This window comes from Phocoena sinus, chromosome 6 (assembly GCF_008692025.1).
Source record: "Phocoena sinus isolate mPhoSin1 chromosome 6, mPhoSin1.pri, whole genome shotgun sequence".
Taxonomy (NCBI): Eukaryota; Metazoa; Chordata; class Mammalia; order Artiodactyla; family Phocoenidae; genus Phocoena; species Phocoena sinus.
In genome coordinates, this window is record NC_045768.1 from 27801394 (window position 1) to 27822274 (window position 20881).

Below are 20881 nucleotides of genomic sequence, written 5' to 3' on the forward strand. Positions count from 1 at the left end.
AACAATCCTCAAGGGGTATGTGCTGCCAACAACCACCTGAGCTTGGCAGGGGAACTTCCCCAGTAGAACGCCGGCTCTGACCAACACCTTGATTGCAGCCTTCTGAGAGACTCTGAAGCAGGAGTCCAGCTAAGGCAAATCCAGATTCCTGACCCACAGGAACTGTGACATAATAAATGTCTTCTGTCCTAAGCCACTAAGTTTATGGAAATATTGTTTCCTAGCAACTGATCATTAATACAAGCAGATAAGAAGCACAGTATAATTAGAGAACAACTTAAAGGAAATAGAAATCCAAGTATAAAGTTCTGGGATAAAGTTAGTTTTGAAATATTCCATAGAGAGGGTATGAGACCCACATTTTTTCAAGAATTCAGATTGGCAGAGAGGTAGAGGGACAGCACAGAGGTAGAATAAACTGAACGGACAGTAGTATCACTACACTGAGAAACAGTGAGCTAAGACTGAAGAGGTACATTGGGTCTAGGTCACGGTAGGGCTAAGTGGGCTCATTTTCAATACTGTAGATAATCACACAAAAGGAAAGGCTCTAGAGCAGGGAAATGACAGTAAAAAGTGCTTCAAAGAACTTAATCCTATCACAGTATAAAGGATGGAGAAGATTAGAGATAAGAAGACCAAGAATAGATATGCTGGCACAACAGTCTTCATGAGAGGCCAACAAACATTGGGGGGGGGGGGCGGGGGCGGCAGCGCCAGGGGGGGTTCACATTCATGAATAATCAAAGGAATGCAAATTAAAACTATAAAACACCACTTTGTGGTTGATCAGATTAGTACAAAAACTAATAATACTAGCAAAGATAAAGCAATCTCAGACACTTTGTTGGTGGGAATGTAAATGGAACAGACTGTATGGAAAGGCACTTAGTGATATGTATTAATAATCTTTAAATATTCAGATCCTCAGACTCAGTAATTCACTTTGAGAACATATTCAAAAAAATAAATAATTTTTTTGTGTGTGTGGTACGGGGGCCTCTCACTCTTGTGGCCTCTCCCGTTGCGGAGCACAGGCTCCAGATGCGCAGGCTCAGTGGCCATGGCTCACGGGTCTAGTCGCTTTGCGGCATGTGGGATCTTCCTGGACCGGGGCACGAACCCACGTCCCCTGCATTGGCAGGCGGACCTGCAACCAGTATGCCACCAAGGAAGCCCAAAAAATAAATAAATTTATTTACTCATTCAACAAACATTTAACTGAGTGCCTACTACATTCCAGGTACTGAGGATACAGCAGTGAACAAAAGAGACCTCACCTCTGCTTTCATAGAACTTAGAAGAGACCAACATTTAACAAATAATCACAAAATAAATGTATAATTACACATATTACAGGATAAAATGAGACAAATTATGAGCTTAAAAAAGACCTTTCTGGGAAGTAACATTTATACTGAGAGCTGAAGGATGAATAGAATTTAGCCACATGAAGAATAAGAGGATTTTTTTTTTTCTGATAGAGGAAATAATATTCATGAAGGCAAGAAAGAGCTGTATTCAAGATTTTAGAGGATTCATTCATTAACTTATTCAACAACTATGTATGGAGGTTCTAGTAAGTACCAGGAACTAGGGGCTGAGGATAAGGGATGGGAGAAAATGATCAAGGTCAAGTTGAGGTAACAGCAGACAAAACAGGTATAAAAATTTCTATAGGAATGGAAGGGCATGGTATTCATAATAAAGCCAAAGATGTATGTGTGAAAAAGGAGGAAACCAATGCATTTGGCAGGAAAAAAAAAAAAAAAAGGATGGAGTATAGGTAAAAAACACAAAGATTTTCTACCTCCTCTCAAATCCAAATAGTATAGACTTACCTGAGAAAGATACGTTCAAAACAGTACCATTCATTTATTTTAAAAATTGCTTATAGATAGAAATACTTAGATGGCTCAGTGCTAAAATGTTCATATGCAGAGAAGAAGAAGTAGAGATCAAAAATAAATTTTAGGGCTTCCCTGGTGGCGCAGTGGTTGAGAGTCCGCCTGCCGATGCAGGGGACACGGGTTCGTGCCCCGGTCCGGCAAGATCCCACATGCCGCGGAGCGGCTGGGCCTGTGAGCCATGGCCACTGAGCCTGCGCGGCCGGAGCCTGTGCTCTGCAACGGGAGAGGCCACAACAGTGAGAGGCCAGTGTACCGCAAAAAAAATATAATAATAAAATTAAAAATTTTTTAAATTAAAAAAATAAAATTTAAACCTATATACATGAGTTAAGGCATAGCTATACTTGGGACACTACCCTACAAGCTATCCATGAATGTGTCTCAACTGTGCTAAGCATTCAAGGAAAGGGAACCACTTTTTCAGAAAAATAAGCAGGCTTTCTTTGCAAGAGGCCAAAATATACATAGAATAATCTGAGGATTTGAAATTAAAAACTGATCAAATGAACCTAATAAGCTTAAGGATGAAGTGACAGTTACACAAACTTTATGGTAAGAATATGCTTGGAGTTACCAGCAAGTTAAAAAGGGAGCCATAAGAAAGATCATGACCCCATCTCAGCAGTAGATCTGAGGAAGTAGAGCCCTTTTCCTCCTGTCTCCTCAATTATCTAAATGGTAATATTTTATGTTTGGTACATGTCAACAGCATTAAAGAGTTACAAATATTTGACACTACCTTCAAAAATATATATATATATGCAGAACTCTGTACTATTTTTGCAACTTCTCTATGAGTCTAAAATTATTTCAAAATAAGAAGTTTGGGTAGATTTGCTACAACAAATAACACAAAGTCTAAAATTTGTGTTAATTTCATGAAGCAATCAAAAAGAAGGACAAATGAAACAATTCTCCAAATTATGCTCTGAGAGCCCAATTTTCATTTCTTCTGTTAAGGGATGCAGGTACCCATCAAGAGAAAAGCCCATGGTCTGTCTTGGACATCCACTGCCCACCAGACTTTTGGGGAAGTCATTTCAATCTCTCTAAGCCTCTGCTACACCCACCCCACAGGTTGATATTATATACTTTTTGACTATGGCATACTATACAAGTATTCATGATCATTATTTAGAATTATTTATTTGAACTGCATTATTCCTTCATTAAATGGAGGAATATCTCTAAGATATGATGAACTATTTGGATTTTTTTCAAGTCTTTGCATTTATCAAATGAATCTTCTACTTAATTAGGGGCCCAGATTTAACCAACAGATTTATCTAACAGTAAATATAGTTATTATATCCCCCCAAATATAATAGAACTACAGTCTAAAAAATGTTTTTATCTGCTTTAGCTTTTTCCTATAAAGTTCATTAATGGAATTGATTAACCTGTTACCTTAAAATTAATTCGGTTAATTCTGAAGACCTGTATTTATTAGAGCTGTCTAATAAAGTTTGATGGGGCATAAATACACAGTTTGAACAAACATACTATCATACATAAAATGTTTGATGAAATATATTTTCCCCGTAGACGTTAAAAATGAAAAAATAGCTCTTTTGAAGAAAAGAGGCGATTAAGTCAGGAATTTCATGAAATCCAAACGCTGAACCTTGAGAACCCAAAAGAAATTTCAAAGTCTGACAAAGAAAATATATCTCTTATAAAATTGGAAATCAATGTGTACTTATAAATGATGCAGCACAAAATGCTTTATTGTAACTTTAATGTGTCAAAATCCATTATCCCTCTGCCTTCCATCAAGTACACTCTTAGGAAGAAAAATATTATATTATTTTCTGTGTTAAAACTTAGTGTACAGCCTAAAGGTGAGTCGGAAAACAGAGTACAAGAGTAACCCTCTCAAATCACGCATTTACTCATTAAAACCTCAAGGTAGCCCATTTTAACATGGCACCCAATTTTGTTTCCTGGAAAATGTATTTATAGACCAAAACTAGAAATGATTCAAGTGGACAGTTAAAAAGAAAATTAAAAAACATCAACAGGAAACATATAAAAATAATATTCCGTAAGATATTATCTTTAAAACAGTAAGAAAAGCAGGATGCCCCCTCCCCTCCAAAGTTTCCAGTGTTCACCATTCAGCCAGTCTACTCACTTCCGGTGGGTGTGGTCCATGCCACTGTTTGGTATTGCTTCCAACTTTGCATTTTTCTGCCCACAGATATTTCCATAGCTGTCGTATCCTGACACTAGTCTTGCTGCCGCACCTGTTGCTACTGAAAAGCCACAAATAAATCCCTAGGGGAAAAAAAAACAGAGAAAAACATACAAATAAACCATTTCAATAGCAACAGTCACTACTTGATAAAATAATGAGCTGCTTTTGTCCCTTGAAGGGAACAAAGAGCTATCTTTCCTTTTGCAAACACTATTTCACTGTTTTCCTTGGATTTCACATAAGCGATATACAAAGCAGTCCACAGGGTAACACTATTTGCTACAATAACAAATCTCAAGCTTTTACATCATAAGGTTGTCTTTGCATTTTACAATAATAATAGCAGCTTCTCTGTATTGAACATCTGCTCAATGCCTGGATCTGTACCAGATGCTTCCCATACATTTTCTCTAATCCTGATGATGGGGAAACTGAGGCCCAGAGAGCATAAATAAGTTGCCCAAGGCCATAGAAGCTAGTAAAGATCAGAGCATAGACTCAGACCCAGCTTTCTTCATTCTTTAGTTTTATTTGGTTGTAAAAGAGTTCTGTTAAACGAACAACAGCAACAGATGAAAGACAAAAATTCAAAGAACAATAGGTATGTGGGTTTTGAATCACTATCACTTCAGTACACACAACACTTCTGTTCCCTTCCTGCAGTAAAGTTGTATACAAGCCAAAGAATTATACCATGAAGCACCGCCACGCTCTGAACATTGGAGACTCGAGGAGAGTGAGGCACTGGGTCCGTGTGCCGCAAAGGTCACTTCATTTCATGGGAATATGCTTCGCCACAGTGCCAAAGGCAAATAGTACTTCCTTCAGAACTGCATCATGCTTGCTAAATTGGGGATGCAATGACCAAAGTAAAGCAATAAAACCCTACACTCAACTGCAGGCTACTGGGCATTAAGAACAGGAAATAAGGTGAGTCACTAATAAACTGACTGAATTGGGAGAAAGGACGGGGGTTAAGAAATATTCTTGCAACACGGTCATTAAAAAGGCTGAGTTTTTTGTTATCTTTATTAAAGTGACGAATGAAGGTAGAGATTATCACTGTTTCACTCATCATAGCCAAGTATCATGAGCAGTGCTTACCTAAGCAGCCCTGCTAGAGCTCAGGTCTACATTGGTAAATACTGTACTCATAGGCAATGCCTCAAAGGATTTCCCCCTTAAACCTACTTTCCTAAAAAGGCAAACAAACTCTTTTTTCTAAATAGCTCCTCTATGTTTATCGTGCAGGTAAGGAAAATGAAGGGGGAAGCGTAGAGAGTGTAGGTCTACCTAGTGAAAACGTCTTGAAACTACGCTTTGTAAGAAAGTGGACTTGGAGCAGAGACTATGCCTGATTCGCTACCCTCTCACCCTCTGATCCTTTTGCCAAGTGATTTTACTTCTCTGTGCCTCAATCTACTCACCTGTAAGATGAAGATAATGAGTGTCGCTCTTAAGGCCGCTGTAAGGATTAAATGGAACAATCCAGTAAGGGGGTAAGAATCCTGTTTGGCACATAGTAAGAGCTCAATAAATGTTGGCTATTACAGTCGCTAGAAATGAGAACATGTTGTAAGGGAAAGACCATGGGCTTTGGAATCAGATAAACCTGCACTGATCGGTGGAATACTGATGAGTCCATTTTCTACTCAGGTGACCTTGGACGAACTTACTTAATTCTCCATGCCTCACTTTACCCATCTCTAAGTTGGGGCTAAAACCACTTACCGCTAAGGCTGCTGTGACAAATACCTAAGATAATAATGTAAAGTGTCTGTCTCAGTGCATGTTAGTACCCTTCTGCCTCAAAGCGCAGCTAACTGCTAGCACTGGAGTTAGGTGGAGTTAGTCATAGGCTGGTCAGTATTCACTCATTCACCCTCACTCTGGTTTCCCTCTCCCTCTCTCCTGACTCCTCCAAGGAGACTGCAGGGCAATTAGTTCCACCTCAGAACTTCAAGCCAATATTAAGACATGAGAAAAATATGTATACTCCCCAACATACATATGCATGTGCAAATCAGCATGCCATTTTTTAAGAATTTAAGACCTTTATTAACAGGTGCTTGCAGTTTGTTGACTTTTTTGAAAAAAATCAACCTGTAAACTTTTATTACAAATTAAAAATGAGGTTCTTAAAAATCTCAACTTGACCAGATATGAAACAATTTAAAAACCTTTAAAGGTGTATTGAGAAAAACCAGGCTTTTTAAAAAAAACAAAAAACAAAAAAAACAAAACACGTTTGTCATTACCAAAAAGATACGTCTTTAGGTAAAAATAATAAAAACCCCATGCTGCGTAGATAATGCAGATAGCTCTAGTTATCTGCTCAGCAGGCAAAAAGCAAGCACTTAAGGTCCTGAGCTCCAATCTTTTGTTCATTGCTTATTGCTGGAATTTCGTATTCATTTCTTCTTGTTGGATGACTAAACCGGATGATGGTAGAGATGGTAAACTGGCATTTACTCAGCCCCGCCCTGCTCAGCCTCGGGAGCAGACAAGCTGACGAATTCTCAGCTGGTGGATCATGGGCTGCTTTTGTCTCTTCGCCACCTTGTGGTTTAGGGTTTTCTGGGCGTCTGCGTCTGTAACTGAAGTTGCGGCGGTACCGACGTTGAGGTGGCTGCTGACCTTGGGTCTCATCTCCTTGATCTTCCTTATCTTCTTCATTGCCGTCCTCTCCGGGCTGTCTCTAGCGAGGAGGGCCCCTGCGGAATCGTGGTCTATAACCCCGATACGTATTCTGTCTCACTGGTCTACCTTGTTCTCCTGAGCCCTGGTTGTCAGCACCCTACATCACCTCTCCCTGCACAGGAGAGTTGGAATACTGTGGTCGACACCCATAGGGTCTCCGCAGGCAGTAAGGTGGGCATCTTCGCCTGTGGTAGGGCTGCCGCTGTTGGGCCTGGCCTTCAGGAGCGCTCTCCGATCCCCCATCCTTTTCCCCGCTCTCACTGATTTGGTAATTCTGCTGGTAATTGCGGGGAGGACCCCTGCGACGTGCAGAGCGTGTATAATGGTTATGGTCTGCTGCACATTTACTGCCTTGCGCTGGAACTCCACCAGGGCCTGTAACATTTGCTGCCTCCGCGTCCTTTTCTCCTTCAACGACATCAAACTCCATAGTCTCTCCATCTCCTACGCTGCGAAGGTACTTCCTGGGGTTCTTCTTTACAGCAGTCTGGTGTGCAAATACATCTTCCTTGGCGTCATTCCCGTTGATGAATCCCTACCCGTTTCTTACAATGAACCATTTTACTGTTCCCAAAACCTTCGTTGCGATGACCTTGTCGTCTCCGCCGGCAGGCGCTGCTGATATGAGGCCGCCTGGGCCGCCGCGCCCTGGGCCGCCGCGCCCTGCGCCGCCGCTGCCCGTCGTGCAGGGCGTGGTGTTGGCAGCGCTGAGGGCGGCGGGCGGCTGCTGGGTCTCGGCCTCGCTGCTCCTGGTTGCGGCGACGGTGACTGGGGCCCCCTGCAGCAGCTGCGGCTCCTCCCAGGCTGTGATGGTAACTAGGTCGGCGGAAGCAGTGGCGCTGCTCGGGGCTCTCTGGGGTCCGCTCTCCCAGCATGCCATTTTAAGCATATCCTTGAACTTCAAATTAGGAAGCCCTACACTAAACAAAACTGGAGGTGGAGGTAAATATTGGAGGTTTCATGGCTAACTTTTCCAATACAGCTCTTTAACAAGAAGGATCACAGAGTAATAGAAAGGGAATCCAGAAAGTTCTGGATTCAAACCCTCATTCTACCACTTACTACCTGTATAACTTTGATCCAGTTACCCACTTAGATGTTTCCTCCTCATCTCTGACACAAAGTAATATCAACTGTTTCACAGCCTAATGATGAGGACTAAATGAGATAATGCATCTCTAACTTCTAGCTGGTCTGGTACATGGCAGGTGATCAATGTATGGTGCCTGTTAGTGAGAAAGTCAGACTAAAGAGGTTGACAACAGTAATTGGGGACAAACCAAAAACCCCTTCAGTTATCTATTTTAGACAAGACTTTCTAAGGGGTCAGGGAAAGTGAGAACTAGTGTCAGTCATTTTGTTATGACACAGAAACATTCAGACCACAATTACAATCTTCTTTCACTACTAGTCTAAAATAGGAAAGCCCTTGCATAATTAAAAGGTTATGTTCTTTCACTTTTTATACAAATATTCTTCTTATGTTTATAAGTACTTTGTGTTACAGATTGCCTTAAATGGTTTCTGATTTCCCTTTATGACTATTTTTAACAATACTGTGGAACATGTGGTTTTTGTGCATGTGTGTGTGTTTGTGTTGTTTTTTTAAAAAATCATAAGCCACCTCATATCCCTCTGGGATGTAGGCAGAGTATAAATTATAAATGTTACATATATATTGGTAAAATGGGACACTGACATATTTTCACAGAGGCCATTTAAACTTCTTAGTAGCTTCCTAAAGCGTTAGGGTGGAGAGGGTAAAAAGCTGCAGCGGAGAAGGAAGGAGAATAGGAAGCTAATAAGATAGAAAGAAACCAAGACTGTTATTCCAGAGACTTCCCATATGGTACAAGTAGTGACAATGGAGAACTAGGCCAAATATAATTAAAAAGACAATCTCCTTTTTAAAAAAAATGTGAAATCCAAATGCAGGAAGCAATACAGTTTCAAATGAGAAAAATTGTGGTACATGAAATTAAAATAGGCTGAGAGAAATTTTACAGAACGCACTCAATAATTTAATGGCTCCGTGAGGCAGATGGGGGCCGTACTCAACAGAAGGAAATCACATTAACTAAGCAAATGATAAGGGGGACGAGGAAAGCTTTTATACACCTAGAGCAGGGAGCAATCACTAGAGAGAAAGTAAGTCTATTAGTAAGGAAGAGAATCCTGGCTAAAATCTTAAAATGACTAAGCAATGAAGTGCTTTCAGAACTGCTATTTGAAGAGAGAGAGAGAAGGAGCAGACAAATCTAATAACAAACAGGAGGTGACTCAAATCAGATAAAGGGATGCAGGGATGGTAGATCACAGGCAAGATCTGGCAACTAATAAGTACCTACTGCCTACGTCAGAGAAAAGACAATTTGCTAATTAATGAACTGTGCTCATTTCTCCTTCACATCACAGGGTTTATTAGTTCAACTTAAGTAAGAGTTTTGGCTTAGTTTCATTCACTGTCAGTCAAAAAAAGGGACATATTTTATTTCACCAGCATGTTTGAATTTCACACGTGTGGAGCATTTACCGTGCAACTGAGCAAGGCAGAGGCCTCAGTTTCTCTCTGAAGAAAAAGAAAAGTCAACAAAACATGCATGAGGGGTGGGGATGGGGTATGAATATGGCATTATGAAGCATACTTCAAGATAAAAAGATGGGGGAAAAAGACTAAGGCTTACAAGCCTTCTCCGGGGGATTAATGAAAATATATCCGGGCTTTTTTCTCAAAGACTTCCTCTCTTATCTCAATCAACACTTGGAGTCAGTCTGCTAATAACTAATTTGTCAGACTTCAGAGTAACACTTGGCTTCTCTTCCTCCTGTTCTGAGAACCCTGAGACAAGGGGGCTATTAGGACCCAGCAGACGGGATAGAATGAGAATGCCTGATGCAGAACTAATATGTATGCAAGCAAATTTCAAAAACAAAGTTAGGGGGGACCTTGAAGATGGCGGAAGAGTAAGACGCGGAGATCGCCTTCCTCCCCACGGATACACCAGAAATACATCCACACGTGGAACAACTCCTACAGAACTCCTACTGAAGGCTGGCAGAAGACCTCAGACCTCCCAAAAGGCAAGAAACTCCCCACGTAACTGGGTAGGGCAAAAGAAAAAACAGAGACAAAAGAATAAGGACGGCACCTGCACCAGTGGGAGGGAGCTGTGAAGGAGGAAAAGTTTCCACACACTAGGAAGCCCCTCCGCGGGCGGAGACTGCGGGAGGCAGAGGGGGGAGTTTCGGGACCGCGGAGTAGTGCACAGCGACGGGTGCGGAGGGCAAAGCGGGGAGATTCCTGCACAGAAGATCGGTGCCGACCAGCACTCACCAACCCGAGAGGCTTGCTGCTCACCCACCGGGGCGGGCGGGGCTGCGAGCTGAGGCTAAGGTTTTGGTTTTGGACGGAGCTCAGGGAGAGGACTGGGGTTGGCGGCTTGAACATAGCCTGAAGGGGTTAGTGCACCACGACTAGCCGGGAGGGAGTTCGGGGAAAAGCCTGCACCGGCCGAAGAGGCAAGAGACTTTTTCTTCCCTCTTTGTCTCCTGGTGCGCGAGGAGAGGGGTCTAAGAGCGCTGCTTAAAGGAACTCCAGAGACGGGCGCGAGCCGCGGCTAAAAGCGCGAACCCCAGAGACGGGCGCGAGCCGCGGCTGAAAGCGCAAACCCCACAGACGGGCGCGAGCCGCGGCTGAAAGCGCAAACCCCACAGACGGGCGCGAGCCGCGGCTGAAAGCGCAAACCCCAGAGACGGGCGCGAGCCGCGGCTGAGGGCGCGAGCCCCCGAGACGGGCGCGAGCCGCGGCTGAAAGCGCAAACCCCAGAGACGGGCGGGAGACGCTAAGGCTACTGCTGCCGCCACCAAGGGGCCTGTGTGCGAGCACAGGTCACTCTCCACACCCCTCTTCCGCGGAGCCTGTGCAGCCCGCCACTGCCAGGTTCCCGGGATCCAGGGACAACTTCCCCGGGACAGCGCACGGCGGGCCTCAGGCTGGTGCAACGTCACGCCGGCCTCTGCCGCAACGTCACGCTGCCTCTGCCGCCGCAGGCCGGCCCCGCACGCAGTGCCCCTCCTTCCCCCATCCCCCAACCCCCGGCCTGAGTGAGCCGGAGGCCCCGAATCAGCGGCTCCTTTAACCCCGTCCTGTCTGAGCGAAAAAACAGACGCCCTCCAGCGACCTACACGCAGAGGCAGGGCCAAATCCAAAGCTGAGCTCCTGTGAGCTGTGAAAACAAAGAAGAGAAAGGGAAATCTCTCCCAGCAGCCACAGAAGCAGCGGATTAAAGCTCCACAATCAACTTGATATACCCTGCATCTGTGGAATACCTGAATAGACAAGGAATGATCCCAAATTGAAGAGGTGGAATTTAGGAGCGAAATCTATGATTTTTTTCCCTTTTCCTCTTTTTGTGAAGGTGTACGTGTATGCTCCTGTGTGACATCTAGTCTGTATACTCTAGCTTCCACCATTTGTCCTAGGGCTCTATCCGTCCATGACTTTTTTTAAAAAAATTCTTTTTCTTAATAATTAAGTTTAATTGTAATAACTTTATTATACTTTACCTTCGTTCTTTCTTTCCTTCCTTCCCTCCCTCCTTTAGACAACGAATCACCCCAAATTGAGGAGGTGGTCTCAGGGAGCAGGATTTATGATTTTTCCCCCTTTACCTCTTTTTGTGAAGGTGTATGTGTATGCTTCTGTGTAAGATTTTCTCTGTATAGCTTTGCTTCCAACATTTGTCCTAAGGTTCTATCCGTCCCTTTTTTTTTTTCTAAATATTTTTTAATTCAATAACTATATTATACTTTATTTTATTTTTACTGTATCATCTTTCTTTCTGTCTTTTTTTCCTTCTTTCCCTCCTTCCTTCCTTCCTTCCTCCCTCCCTCCCTCCCTCCCTCCTTTCTTTCCTTCTTTGCTTCTTTCTTCCTTCCTTCCTTTCCTCCTTTCCTTCTTTCTTTCCTCATACTTCTACTAATTCTCTCTACTTTTTCTCCCTTTTATTCTGAGCCGTGTGGATGAAAGGCTCTTGGTGCTCCAGCCAGGAGTCAGGGCTCTGCCTCTGAGGTAGGAGAGCCAACTTCAGGTCACTGGTCAACAAGAGACCTCCCAGCTCCACATAATATTAAACAGCGGAAATCTCCCAGAGACCTCCATCTTAACACCAGCACCCAGCTTCACTCAACGACCAGCAAGCCACAGTGCTGGACAACCTATGCCAAACAACTAGCAAAACAGGAACACAACCCCACCCATTAGCAGAGAGGCTGCCTAAAATCATAATAAGGCCACAGACACCCCAAAACACACCACCAGACGTGAACCTGCCCACTAGAGAGACAAGATCCAGCCTCATCCAGCACAACACAGGCACTAGTCCCCTCCACCAGGAAGCCTACACAACCCACTGAAACAACCTTAGCCACTGGAGACAGACATCAAAAACAACGGGAACTACGAACCTGCAGCCTGCAAAAAGGAGACCCCAAACACAGTAAGATAAGCAAAATGAGAAGACAGAAAAACACACAGCAGATGAAGGAGCAAGATAAAAACCCACCAGACCTAACAAATGAAGAGGAAATAGGCAATCTACCTGAAAAAGAATTCAGAATAATGATAGTAAGGATGATCCGAAATCTTGGAAGTAGAATGGACAAAATGCAAGAAACAGTTAACAAGGACCTACAAGAACTAAAGATGAAACAAGCAACGATGAACAATGCAATAAATGAAATTAAAATCACTCTAGATAGGATCAATAGCAGAATAACTGAGGCAGAAGAACGGATAAGTGACCTGGAAGATAAAGTAGTGGAAATAACTACTGCAGAGCAGAATAAAGAAAAAAGAATGAAAAGAACTGAGGACAGTCTCAGAGACCTCTGGGACAACATGAAACGCACCAACATTCGAATTATAGGGGTTCCAGAAGAAGAAGAAAGAAAGAAAGGGACTGAGAAAATATTTGAAGAGATTATAGTTGAAAACTTCCCTAATATGGGAAAGGAAATAGTTAATCAAGTCCAGGAAGCACAGAGGGTCCCATACAGGATAAATACAAGGAGAAACACGCCAAGACACATATTAATCAAACTGTCAAAAATTAAATACAAAGAAAGCATATTAAAAGCAGCAAGGGAAAAACAACAAATAACACACAAGGGAATCCCCATAAGGTTAACAGCTGATCTCTCAGCAGAAACCCTACAAGCCAGAAGGGAGTGGCAGGACATACTGAAAGTGATGAAGGAGAATAGCCTGAAACCAAGACTACTCTACCCAGCAAGGATCTCATTCACATTTGATGGAGAAATTAAAACCTTTACAGACAAGCAAAAGCTGAGAGAGTTCAGCACCACCAAACCAGCCTTACAACAAATGCTAAAGGAACTTCTCTAGACACGAAACACAAGAGAAGGAAATGACCTATAGTAGCGAACCCAAAGCAATATATAAAATGGAAATAGGAACATACATATCAATAATTACCTTAAATGTAAATGGACTAAATGCTCCCACCAAAAGACACAGATTGGCTGAATGGATACAAAAACAAGACCCTTATATATGCTGTCTACAAGAGACCCACTTCAGAACTAGAGACACATACAGACTGAAAGTAAGGGGATGGAAAAAGATATTCCATGCAAATGGAAACCAAAAGAAAGCTGGAGTAGCAATTCTCATATCAGACAAAATAGACTTTAAAATAAGGACTATTAAAAGGGACAAAGAAGGACACTACATAATGATCAAGGGATCGATCCAAGAAGAAGATATAACAATTGTAAATATTTATGCACCCAACATAGGAGCACCTCAATACATAAGGCAAATACTAACAACCATAAAAGGGGAGATCAACAGTAACACATTCATAGTAGGGGACTTTAACACCCCACTTTCACCCATGGACAGATCATCCAAAATGAAAATAAATAAGGAAACACAAGCTTTAAATGATACATTAAACAAGATGGACTTAGTTGATGTTTATAGGACACTCCATCCAAAAACAACAGAATACACATTTTTCTCAAGTGCTCATGGAACATTCTCCAGGATAGATCATATCTTGGGTCACAAATCAAGCCTTGGTAAATTTAAGAAAACTGAAATTGTATCAAGTATCTTTTCCGACCACAACGCCATGAGACTAGATATCAATTACAGGAAAAGATCTGTAAAAAATACAAACACATGGAGGCTAAACAATACACTACTTAATAATGAAGTGATCACTGAAGAAATCAAAGAGGAAATAAAAAAATACCTAGAAACAAATGACAATGGAGACACAACGACCCAAAACCTATGGGATGCAGCAAAAGCAGTTCTAAGGGGGAAGTTTATAGCAATACAAGCCCACCTTAAGAAGCAGGAAACATCTCGAATAAACAACCTAACCTTGCACCTCAAGCAATTAGAGAAAGAAGAACAAAAAAACCCCAAAGCTAGCAGAAGGAAAGAAATCATAAAAATCAGATCAGAAATAAATGAAAAAGAAATGAAGGAAACAATAGCAAAGATCAATAAAACTAAAAGCTGGTTCTTTGAGAAGATAAACAAAATAGATAAACCACTAGCCAGACTCATCAAGAAAAAAAGGGAGAAGACTCAAATCAATAGAATTAGAAATGAAAAAGGAGAAGTAACAACTGACACTGCAGAAATAAAAAAAACCATGAGAGATTACTACAAGCAACTCTATGCCAATAAAATGGACAATCTGGAAGAAATGGACAAATTCTTAGAAATGCACAACCTGCCAAGACTGAATCAGGAAGAAATAGAAAATATGAACAGACCAATCACAAGCACTGAAATTGAAACTGTGATTAAAAACCTTCCAACAAACAAAAGCCCAGGACCAGATGGCTTCACAGGTGAATTCTATCAAACGTTTAGAGAAGAGCTAACACCTATCCTTCTCAAACTCTTCCAAAATATAGCAGAGGGAGGAACACTCCCAAATTCCTTCTACGAAGCCACCATCACCTTGATACCAAAACCAGACAAGGATGTCACAAAGAAAGAAAACTACAGGCCAATATCACTGATGAACATAGATGCAAAAATCCTCAACAAAATACTATCAAACAGAATCCAACAGCACATTAAAAGGATCATACACCATGATCAAGTGGGGTTTATTCCAGGAATGCAAGGATTCTTCAATATACGCAAATCTATCAATGTGATAAACTATATTAACAAATTGAAGGAGAAAAACCATATGATCATCTCAATAGATGCAGAGAAAGCTTTCGACAAAATTCAACACCCATTTATGATAAAAACCCTCCAGAAAGTAGGCATAGAGGGAACTTTCCTAAACATAATAAAAGCCATATATGACAAGCCCACAGCAAACATCATCCTCAATGGTGAAAAACTGAAAGCATTTCCACTAAGATCAGGAACAAGACAAGGTTGCCCACTCTCACCACTCTTATTCAACATAGTTTTGGAAGTTTTAGCCACAGCAATCAGAGAAGAAAAGGAAATAAAAGGAATCCAAATCGGAAAAGAAGAAGTAAAGCTGTCACTGTTTGCAGATGACATGATACTATACATAGAGAATCCTAAAGATGCTACCAGAAAACTACTAGAGCTAATCAATGAATTTGGTAAAGTAGCAGGATACAAAATTAATGCACAGAAATCTCTGGCATTCCTATATACTAATGATGAAAAATCTGAAAGTGAAATCAAGAAAACACTCCCATTTACCATTGCAACAAAAAGAATAAAATATCTAGGAATAAACCTACCTAAGGATACGAAAGACCTGTATGCAGAAAATTATAAGACACTGATGAAAGAAATTAAAGATGATACAAATAGATGGAGAGATATACCATGTTCTTGGATGGGAAGAATCAACATTGTGAAAATGACTCTACTACCCAAAGCAATCTACAGATTCAATGCAATCCCTATCAAACTACCACTGGCATTTTTCACAGAACTAGAACAAAAAATTTCGCAATTTGTATGGAAACACAAAAGACCCCGAATAGCCAAAGCAATCTTTAGAACGAAAAAAGGAGCTGGAGGAATCAGGCTCCCTGACTTCAGACTATATTACAAAGCAACAGTAATCAAGACAGTATGGTACTGGCACAAAAACAGAAAGACAGATCAGTGGAACAGGATAGAAAGCCCAGAGATAAACCCACGCACATATGGACACCTTATCTTTGATAAAGGAGGCAGGAATGTACAGTGGAGAAAGGACAGCCTCTTCAATAAATGGTGCTGGGAAAACTGGACAGGTACATGTAAAAGTATGAGATTAGATCACTCCCTAACACCATACACAAAAATAAGCTCAAAATGGATTAAAGACCTAAATGTAAGGCCAGAAACTATCAAACTCTTAGAAGAAAACATAGGAAGAACACTCTATGACATAAATCACAGCAAGATCCTTTCTGACCCACCTCCTAGAGTAATGGAAATAAAAACAAAAATAAACAAATGGGACCTAATGAAACTTCAAAGCTTTTGCACAGCAAAGGAAACCATAACCAAGACCAAAAGACAACCCTCAGAATGGGAGAAAACATTTGCAAATGAAGCAACTGACAAAGGATTAATCTCCAAAATTTACAAGCAGCTCATGCAGCTCAATAACAAAAAAACAAACAACCCCATCCAAAAATGGGCAGAAGACCTAAATAGACATTTCTCCAAAGAAGATATACAGAATGCCAACAAACACATGAAAGAATGCTCAACATCATTAATCATTAGAGAAATGCAAATCAAAACTACAATGAGATATCATCTCACACCAGTCAGAATGGCCATCATCAAAAAATCAAGAAACAATAAATGCTGGAGAGGGTGTGGAGAAAAGGGGACACTCTTGCACTGCTGGTGGGAATGTGAATTGGTTCAGCCACTGTGGAGAACAGTATGGAGGTTCCTTAAAAAACTACAAATAGAATTACCATATGACCCAGCAATCCCACTACTTGGCATATACCCTGAGAAAACCAAAATTCAAAGAGAGTCATGTACCAAAATGTTCATTGCAGCTCTATTTACAATAGCCAGGACATGGAAACAACCTAAGCGCCCATCATCGGATGAATGGATAAAGAAGATGTGGCACATATACACAATGGAATATTACTCAGCCTTAAAAAGAAATGAAATTGAGCTATTTGTAATGAGATGGATAGACCTAGAATCTGTCATACAGAGTGAAGTAAGTCAGAAAGAAAAAGACAAATACCGTATGCTAACACATATATATGGAATTTAAGGGAAAAAAATGTCATGAAGAACCTAGGGGTAAGATAGGAATAAAGAGGCAGACCTACTGGAGAACGGACTTAAGCATATGGGGAGGGGGAAGGGTGAGTTTTGACAGGGCGAGAGAGAGTCATGGACATATACACACTAACAAACGTAGTAAGGTAGATAGCTGGGGGGAAGCAGCCGCAAGGCACAGGGATATTAGCTCGGTGCTTTGTGACAGCCTGGAAGGGTGGGATGGGGAGAGTGGGAGGGAGGGAGACGCAAGAGGGAAGACATATGGGAACATATGTATATGTATAGCTGATTCACTTTGTTGTAAAGCAGAAACTAACACACCATTGTAAAGCAATTATACCCCAATAAAGATGTTTAAAAAAAAAAAAAAAAAAAAAAAAAAAAAACAAAGTTAAAAGCTTTGCCAATCTGCCAGATTTCTGGATTTCTTTAAAGTTTAATAGGATACATTACTCTAAGAAAGAGGAAAAAAACAAGAATGGTTGGAAGTCTAGGAAATATCCACTCAATAAGCATTTATTGAGCACATAAAAACGCAAGATGCCATGCAAGGTACAAAGGGTTATAATACGTAAAGTTCACCCTGAAAGAACTGAAGTGTTCTCAAAAGAGAAAAATAATGGGGCATGAGGGAGCAAAATCAGAGAGAGGTTCAGTTTCATGGGCAGCTCGAGCAATGAAAAAGAAAACACAGACAAAGAATATGTACTGAGAACTGAACCCAGCTCTTTTGCAAATACTCATGATCCCAGACAAGTCACTTTAAATTCTCTGAGCCTCAGTCTCCTTACCTGTCATTAAGAATGGACTAGATTAATCTCAAAAGCCCTTTCCACCTCCAAAATGTTATGATTCTAAGGGAAAGTACATACAGAGTAAATTTTTTCAGGGTATACTTCCAGGGAGAAGTATAGGCCCTTTTGATCCACTATAATGACTGAGTGGGGAAGGGGCGGGAGGGGATGTAGATTAAAAGTAAATGGATTTAACTGAACTGTACATTTAAAAATAGTTAAAATAATAAATTTTAAGTTATGTATATTTTACCACAATGATAAAAAAAAAGAAAAACCAAAAGATTTAACGGAAAGTAGGTAGCCACTTGGATCAGGTGACCTTAAGGTGATTTTTGGCATGCTGTTCTTCCTATTCTATCATCCTGCCAAAGCACAGCCCATCACACAGGTGACGAAACACTGCAGTGAGTCTTTGAGTCTTTCACTTTGTGCTGCATACTCCACAATAGTTAATGAGGTAGAAACACTATGCTCTAAGAACTAGACTACGGCTATAAAATAAAAAAGGTCCTTGAAAGCAGTCTGCAGGGACGACCTATGCAGACCTATAATGGCTCCTAAATCCAGCTCTAGTCCAGATCATTCTCCAAAATTCCAGCTCTGTATTTTCAACTGCTTCTCCCTACCCACACACTGTACATGTCCACAACTCACCTCCTTCCACATTTCCCCAAACCACTTCCCCTTCCTGCATATGCCGTATCTCCGTTAGCAGCACCGTTCCTGACTAGACTGCACAGCTAGGATATGGAGTGAGAGGACTCTAGCGTCCTAACTCTGCACTAGAGGAAGCAGGAATGCTAAACTCTTTGCTCAGAGTCTGAAATATTGACTAGACCACATTTAACTGGCAGGTGAGGTTACTGTGTCCTACAGGTCCATGTTCTTAACAGCAACTTCTTTCGTTGTTCCCAATTCCGGGCAACAAAGAAGGGACTGACTATCTCTTGAGGTCTTGCCTTCTAACTCTTCTACCCTGGGTTCAATGCTGCCGCCACTGTGTAATCTTAGACAAGTTATTCGACATACCACTGTGCCTCCTTATCTGTAAAGTGGGAATGATGGTAACAGTAGTATCTACTTCACTGAGCAGTTGTGAAAATTAAATCTGTATTGAGTGCAGAGAACAGTACCTAGTCCATAAGTAAGCAGCAATAATGATCAGGGGTAAGTGGTAGGAGGTATCTGTGTCTTCTATTTTCCAAGGTACATACTCCTGTTAGGACCATCCAGACTCCTCTTTTTCCTGACTTTTGAGGTAAGATGATCTGGGCAGATTGGGTCCAGGTGGATCTCTTTCCTTTCTTCTTTTCACATCTACCTCTACTTGGGACAGAATGAAGTCAGACTATCCAAGGTGGGAAGAACCTTGAGTCCATGTGGGCCAAGCTTCATTCCACAGGTCATGTTTACCAAGGAATTCTTTACTGGGCATAATCAAGTGACTGCTTGGCTACTAACAAAGTAGTACTTTGTTTATCCATCCCACTCTTATTCCTTCATGTGCACAGAAACTGTGGTTTGGAACCTACAAGGAGCTGCAGTAGGATTTGAGCTGAAAAAGCTTACGCAGAACCCATAACACAAGAATCTCTTAGTCATCCTTTATCTGTTTCCCACTTGCCCGCAACACTGGTGACACCAAATATTACTGATCCCGCTCCTTCACTCTCTCTCCTCTCCTTTACTATTTCCTTATTTCAGGTTTTTCACCTCTTATCTAGACTCATCTGAACTGTGGCATCAGCCTCTGAACTGGTGGCCTGAAATCTCTTCCCTCTTTACAATGACTTTACATTTATTTTGGCTACCAGGGCCATGTTTCTAAACCCAGCCATATCATTTCTTGCTTAAAACTCTTCAGTAGTTTATAAGTGCCTACAACAGTGGGTCTCAACACTGGCTGAACATTAGAACCATAGAGATTAAATCAGATTCACTGGGGTGGGGCCCAGGAACGAGTATTTTTATTCTAATACCAGCTAATTCCAATATGCAGCTAGTGTTAAGAACCACTTGTTTACTATCTTAATGGAAAATAAAAATTTAGAAGTACAATGCTACATGTAATTTTTTAGAACAGGGTAAGCATATGTCCAATAATTTCAAAATATTGAATAAGTTCGAATGTGGAAGACGATAGCTCTCACAAAGGCTGATAGCAATTTACTTTGAAAAATACTCTAAGTTCTAGACAAGCATGGAAAAACCTTAAAAGTAAGGGAAGAAATAAAAGAGAAGTACAAGTATTTATGACGAGATGAACATGTATAAATAAAAAGATTTAATGGTGAAAATGAGTAAAAGATGACAAGATGTTAAAATATTTCAGAACTACAGAATAGATACCAAGGAGTGAGCAAAGAACTGCAAGTAAGGGCAGTGAGTAAAGATATAGTTTGAGTAATGGGCTGCAAAGATTGACTATAAAAGCAGAAGCAACTGGGCCACTAGCTGAAAAGAATATAGGCAGAAAGTTCCGGTTCCTATTCTATTTTTGCCTTTCATGGGCAGCAGTATATTCTTAGATAAGCTAATACTTAATCTCACTACACTTTGCCTGTAAACTGGGGATAAAACCCATTTCATAGTGTAACTGGGAGAATTTAGTGAGATAAATACATATATGAAAGCATCAAGCCCATGATAATCCTCAAAAAATATTTGTTGAATGTTTCTCTGAAAGGTACTATGGAATGAAATCCAAAGGCAAAAACAAAATACAACTTTTAAAAAACATACAAAACACATACTCAGAAGACCAAAAAAAAACTCTGGTCTATTGTTGTGCCAGTAAGGTGTGCAACAGAACTTTGAGATTTCTCCAGTTTCCACACGGCAAAATTTGATGTTAGCTCAGCTCCAAGATGGTAATCCATAAAAAGAATCATTCCAAAACAAATAATGCTATGCCTGCATTTAAAAGTACACACAGTGGGCCTTAATTACCATCACACTGAAATTAACATTATATTAATTACCA

General features: G+C 41.0%; 1 protein-coding gene and 1 pseudogene across 3 annotated transcripts in view; both read right to left on the bottom strand.

Annotated features, from left to right (window-relative positions):
* Positions 1-20881, bottom strand: part of SLC44A1 (solute carrier family 44 member 1) — a 219178-nt gene that overhangs the window by 144660 nt on the left and 53637 nt on the right. For all 3 annotated transcript variants that reach the window (XM_032635150.1, XM_032635149.1, XM_032635148.1), the window contains exon 3: positions 4045-4187. In XM_032635150.1, coding sequence (XP_032491041.1) covers positions 4045-4187 — 143 coding nt within the window. The remainder of the gene's footprint in view (positions 1-4044; positions 4188-20881) is intronic.
* LOC116755487 lies at positions 6576-7687 on the bottom strand (annotated as a pseudogene).